The sequence below is a fragment of the Dipodomys ordii genome, unplaced genomic scaffold, assembly GCF_000151885.1.
Source record: "Dipodomys ordii isolate 6190 unplaced genomic scaffold, Dord_2.0 Scaffold64, whole genome shotgun sequence".
NCBI classification, from domain to species: domain Eukaryota; kingdom Metazoa; phylum Chordata; class Mammalia; order Rodentia; family Heteromyidae; genus Dipodomys; species Dipodomys ordii.
The window spans coordinates 4,572,343-4,578,257 of record NW_012267280.1 but is presented as its reverse complement, the minus strand read 5'-3'; the positions used below and the strand labels follow the sequence as shown (position 1 = coordinate 4,578,257).

At 58.1% G+C, this 5,915-nt stretch overlaps 2 protein-coding genes across 2 annotated transcripts in view; one reads left to right on the top strand and one right to left on the bottom strand.

Moving 5' to 3' along the window:
- LOC105990378 (chromosome unknown open reading frame, human C19orf25) overlaps window positions 1–1,415 on the top strand; it is a 3,539-nt gene extending 2,124 nt beyond the window's left edge. The window contains exon 2 of the mRNA XM_013022745.1: window positions 1,146–1,415. Within this exon, the coding sequence (XP_012878199.1) occupies window positions 1,146–1,378 (233 nt within the window). The 3' untranslated portion in view covers window positions 1,379–1,415. The remainder of the gene's footprint in view (window positions 1–1,145) is intronic.
- Window positions 1,416–5,710: 4,295 nt separating this feature from the next.
- Window positions 5,711–5,915, bottom strand: part of Apc2 (adenomatosis polyposis coli 2) — a 17,510-nt gene continuing 17,305 nt past the window's right edge. Inside the window, exon 15 of the mRNA XM_013022693.1 lies at window positions 5,711–5,807. Within this exon, the coding sequence (XP_012878147.1) occupies window positions 5,711–5,807 (97 nt within the window). The remainder of the gene's footprint in view (window positions 5,808–5,915) is intronic.

The window sequence follows — 5,915 nt, the reverse complement described above, 5'->3', positions numbered from 1 at the left end:
CTAGCCTTGAGCTGAAGAGCTGAGGGACAGCGCCCAGGCCCAGAGTTCAGGCCCCACAACCGGACCCCCCCCCAAAAAAAAGAATAGTGTTTGTTTGTTTCTTCTTGTACCTGGATAAGCCCTTTGCCACTAAGTTAATGCCAACCCCAACTTTTTACATTTTTGATGTACTAAACAGGGCTTGGGGTGTAAAGGGGGCATGGTTTGGGGGTGGAGCATTTAACCTAGTGTGTTTGAGGCCCCGGGTTTTATTCCTAGCATCACAAAAATCAACAACCAAAAAGCCAATGGGCTGGATGCAAGTGGCTCATGCCTGTCATCCTAGCCACTCAGGAGGCTGAGATCTGAAGATCGGGTTCAAAGCCAGCCCTGGCAGGAAAGTCCGTGAGACTCCATTTCCAAAAACAAAACGACAAGCTGAGGGTGCTTGGGACATTTTAACCAAACCCTAGCGCCCCACATACTTGTTGGATGTTGGGCTTACTCAGTGGAAATCTAGATAGCCCTGAGCAGGACAAAAGCAGCGTGTGTGTGTGTGTGTGTGTGTGTGTGTGTGTGTGTGTGTGTGTGTGTGTCCACACCTGTACTGAAAAGCAGCCTGTGTGTGTGTGTGTGTGTGTCTCCACACCTGTACTGAACTCAGGTATTGAACTCAGGGCCTCATGCTCATGCTCTCACTTGACTTTTTTTGTTCCAGTCCTGGGGCTTGAACTCAATTCCTGAAGCTCAGTTCCTGGGAGTTTGAACTCAGGGCCTGGGCACTGTCCTTGAGCTCCTTTTATTCAAAGCTTAGCACTCTACCACTTGAGCCACAGCACCATTTTTGGCTTTTTCTATGTTTGTGGTACTGAGGAATTGAACCCAGAGCTTCATGCATGCTAGGCAAGCACTCTACTAAGTCACATTCCCAGCCCCAATTCCTGAGTTTGTGTGCCTAAGGTTAGTGCTCTACCACTTGAACCACATCTTCACTTTTGGTGGTTAATTCAAGGTAAGAGTCCCATGCACTTTCCTGCCCAGGCTGGCTTTGAACCACAGTCCTCAGATGTCAGCCCCCTGAGTAGCTGGGAGTGCAGGCGTGAGCCGCCAGCACCCAGTGGCAGGTGGGCTTTTGCTCACTTAGGATGCTATTTCCTGTCCCCCAGATGCCCCAAGACCCAACAAGAAGACTGAGGAGCCCGAGGCCCAGCGGGAGCTTCTCTACCAGCAGAGCCGGGCTTACGTGGCCACCAACGAGCGGCTGCGGCAGGCTGGGGGCGGGCTGAGGCGGAAGTGCGAGGCGCTCCGGCAGGCCGGCCAGGAGCTGGAGCTGGACATCAGCCAGGTGTCACAGACGGCGCTGCCGCCACCGGGGACCCTGGCTCTCTCCTCACGCTGACCTGGCTTCCCCCTCTCCCTGGGGACATTCCACGTCCAGCCAGACCCTGGGATTAGGTCACCCCTGCTCACTCCCAGCACTCAGGAGGCTGCAGAACACTGTGACACTGGCTGGAGAGACCCACCCCACAGCTTCCGTGTCTCAGGACTGCGGCAGGGCCCCGCCGCGGTTTCAGAAGGGGACATTGAAGGATGGCTGTTCCAGTCCCCTTCCGTCTGATCTGAGAGACAAGGCCACTAGAGCAGTGCCACCTCCTTCCTGTCTTCATACTCCTGCTTAGGGCTCTGAACAGTTGGCTGAAGATAGATATACGTGTGACCCTCAGGGAGACACTGGTCACTGCTTAGCTGGGCCTAACTGAAGGTCAGACCTGGCTGCCAAAGCCTAGCACCAGTGTGCCTGGGGCCAGCCCAGCCTCTAATTTATCTCCTTCCTGATTTGACTGCTGCCTCTGGCCAGGCTGATCCTCACCCTGACATGCTGGAGCTACCATCCTTACTGTCCCCCAAGAAAAGTTCCCAGAGTCCCCGCCTGCGTTCTGAGTCCCATGCTGCCACCCTCACTAGCTCTGGTGCTGTGGTGGGTGGAGGTGAATGGATCGGGAAAGGGGACTTTTCATCCGAAGTAGGCAGAGACCTGTGGCCCACAGGTGGGTGGCTCTGTGTGTGTTGGGGGTGGGGGGAGGGGCAGGTCTAGAGGCTCCTGGGCCCCTGCTGAGTCAATGGATAAAAACCTCTTTGGATCAGAATGGCCACCTGAGTCGCACCTGAGACTTTGCCATCTGGGGCAGCAGCTCTGGAGATGCACTGTGTGTGTGTGGGGGGGGGGGGCGTCAGTGCCCATATGCAGGTGGCCCCACGGGGTCCGGGTATGGCGCAAGGCCTGATGGGTGCTATGGGAGTAACTCCATCCAGGGCCTCTGACGCTTCTTTAGAAGAAACTTCTCAGGGCTAGGAGTGTGGCTTCGTGGTAGAGTGCTTGCCTAGCATGCTTGAAACCCTGGGTTCCATTCCTCAATACCACATAAACAGGAGTGGCTCTGCAGCTCCAGGGGTAGAGCTCAGGGACAGTGTTCAGGCCCCGAGTTCAAGCCCGAAGACTGGCAAAAAGAAAAAAAGAAACTTCTGTTTCTCTCCCTGAAAGAGCGCCTCTCAGCTCAAGCCATCTCCTAAGCCAAACACTGGGTCTTTGGGGCCTGTACCCCTCAGGAACTTCCCATTAGCCGAAGCTTTGCCACCCTGACCCACTGCTGGCTGCCTCCTTCCCACGTTGGCCAGCCTGGTCCACCCCGACGAGAACCTGGGATCCGACTGTCCAGAACTACCGGCAGGCAGGCATCTTGCAATGAGAGCCCCGTGGCGGTGACAGACCAGACTCCCTGCTGTCCACACTGGGACCAGCCGCCAAGGGCTGGCACACAGCCTACCAAGGTGGCATCACCACACTGAAGAGCTGTCTTTCCTCCTAGCTCTTTCTTGGGACCAAGTGGACATATGCTGACACCATGGGGCCTTGTCCCTGAGTAGACTCAGATCTGACCTGAGATGCCTTCAACAAGAGGTTTCCTTGACCAGCACTGGACCCGTGGTAGGGGCAGCCATGGTGGGGATGGAAAGCCCTTCGGCCTGCCTTGACCGAGGAACAGTGGACAGCATGGGCAATGCCATAGCTTGGTTTATTAAAGGTGCACAAAAAGCCAGACGCCAGATTGGGTGTCATCTTTCCACCAGACAAATGGCTGTACATTAGAGGGCGGGTGTGGAAGGAGCTGGGACTATTTACATGACTGTTGAACACTGCAGAGACCCGGGAGGGCGGGAGCTGTAGGGGTGGTGGGCACAGGTCAGGTCAGCAGGAGAGGAAGATGTGATGGGGGAACATGGAGTCATCATAAGTCGGGACATCAGATCCCCACTTCCTGGTCCAGTGGCGGCAAGTCCTCGGTTTTGGGGCCGGCTGCAGTGTTTGGCAGGTAGATCAGGGCTTGGGAACCGGGGACAGCGTCTGTGTCCACAGCTCTGACCTCTAGTGGAGTGACCACGTGTAGCCTGTCGCTCTTAAACCGCTCTCCTGGGCGGGCTAGCCTCCCACGGCTCTACTGATGCCTGGAGGCTGTCCCCTCTCTGGGGGGAGGGAGGCGGTGAAGGCAAAAATGGCCCCTGGACCTGGTCCTGCAGGAGACGGCCCCTTGTTTACTGGTGTTGGTGGGGGCTGCCGGGAGCAGCATAGGCACTCACAGCACAGCAGCTACTCTGTCCACCCCTCCGAGAGGTAGCTCTGACTTCTCCCCATGGCCCACATGGGGAAACTGAGGCACAGAGCAGCGAGAGCACTGCCCAAGGTCTCACAGTGCATGGTAGGGGAGGCCGGGCCCAGGGTGGTACCTCGTACTTTGATCCATGGCCTGCAGCGGGTCCATCTGCCACCATTTCCCTAGCACCAGGCCATTTTTGGGGGGTACAGCTGGTTGAGAGCAAGCAAGGCCCCAGCAGCCTCAGATTTGAGGCTCCAGAGGGAAGCTGGGCTCCAGGGGCCAGCCAGTGGTGTCTGACGAGGAGGAGGAAGTCCTTCTGAGCCTCATTCTCACCCTTCCTGCTGGCTAACCGTGGGCCAGCAGCCTTGTCTGGAGGAACGCCGACTGTGAGCGTTGGTGCCTGCCACCAGCACCGTCACCAGGAACCACGCGACAGTCGTCCTGCTTGTTGGCTTGGGTTGGGGTGTGATGGGGCTGTGGGTGTGACAGGAATTTGGGGTCTCTCCTTTCGCACTGCTCTCTAGGATCCCATAGTCCAGGCCAGCTCCTCATCCCAACAGAACTGGGTGGGGAGAGACTGGCACTGCCGAGAGCCTGCCACTGCGTCGCAAAATCACTTCCCTTTTCCCAGAAGGACATCCATTGGACCTCAGGAATGAAATGCTCTCTTCAGATCTGTGTGTCAACCAGCTTCTTCCCAGAGCTGGAATCCTGGAGGAAAGAGGTCGTCGGCTCTTTCTGCAGGAATTTCCTCTTGGCTGAAGTGGAACACAGCTCCAAGAACCAACACAGAGACCTCTGAGGTTCACACTGGTTGAGTGCCCAAGGCCCTTAAGATCTGGCTCTCAAGAGACCCCACGTCCTGTCCGTCTCCTCTGACGCATCTGGCCTCCACCCCAGGCCTCCTACCAGGTTCCAGATCCCCGCTTTGACTCCAGGCTCCAGCTGGGGGCTGGGTACAAGAGGCAGTTCAGCCTCGATGTCCAAGCTTTATGCATCATAAATGAGCAGGACAGGCCGGTGCCGTAGCTCATACCTGCACTTCTAGTTACACAGGAGGCTGAGATCTGAGGATGACAGTTTGAAGCCAGCCCAGGCAGAAAAACGTATGAAACTCATTTCCAATTAATCACCAGAAAACCAGATGTGGAGCAGTGGCTCAAAGTGGTAGAGCACTAGCCTTGAGCCAAAGAGCTCAGGACAGCGTCCAGGCCCTGAGTTCAAGCCCTGCCAAAAAGCTGAACTAAAAAATGGCTGACAAAACGTTAGAGAGAGAGAGAGAGAGAGAGAGAGAGCAGGACATGGAAAAGAACACAGCCAGCAGTGTAGCAGCCATCCGCATGAATAAGTCCCAGAAGCCAACCATCTCCCTACAGGGTGGGCCTGGGTGCCCTGGTCCCTCTGGGGCTTTGATATGGGGACTCATAACTTCCTTCCCTTCCACCATAGCTGGGCCCTGTTGCCCTGACTCCATTTACCCCCAGGGCCCAAGTGGGCTGGTGGTCAGCTCCTGCTCCAGGATGGCAGTAGGGTCCCTGACCACGGGGATAAGGGGTCAGCTAGCTTCCAGTGTCCACACTAAGCCTCCCCTCTCTGTTGACTGCATCACCTGCCTGTTCCCCCCCCCCGTCTTTCCCCCAAGAGATGCAAAAGGCCTGGGCCCGTGATCAGACAGCCCTCTCCCCACTTTGGCAACCTCTAGGGTGACTGACTCTGGGCTCCCTGTGGGGCTGTGTGGGCAGGGCCGCCTTCCTGTCCCTCTCAGCCACACCCCTCACCCTGTACTCCCCAAGCTGAGAGTACAAACAAACCCAGCCAGGCAGTCATTAGCAAATTACCGAGTGCCGTAATTGCAGGCTTGGCGCTGCACAGCAGATGCCAAGGCCCCAGCTGGCGGGCGCCGCCTCGCGCCCTCTGCCAGCCCGCTCCCCACCCCGGGGCGGGGGTGCCGTCACCTCTGAGTCCCCGAGGGGCTGCCCCGAGGCTGTGACCGCCTCCCGGGAGCGGGTGGGTCAGGCCCCGGAAGGCTGTGCCCGGGGCCCGCAGCCGGCTTCCCTCGGAGCCCACGGGGTCTTGCGCTAAGGGGAGGCCGGTGTGAGCTGGGACGGAGGCTCCGAGGGCCCCTGCGCGGCCTCCTCAGAGCCTCGGTGGTGCAGGCCCATCGGGCAGCCCGGACTGGGCCCCAGGGCAAGAATGTTCCAGAAGGCCGGCTTGAGCCGCTACTCCAGGAGGCCGGCCGGGGCCGCGGCGGCCGGGACCTTCTCCCCGGCGGAGTCGCGGGCG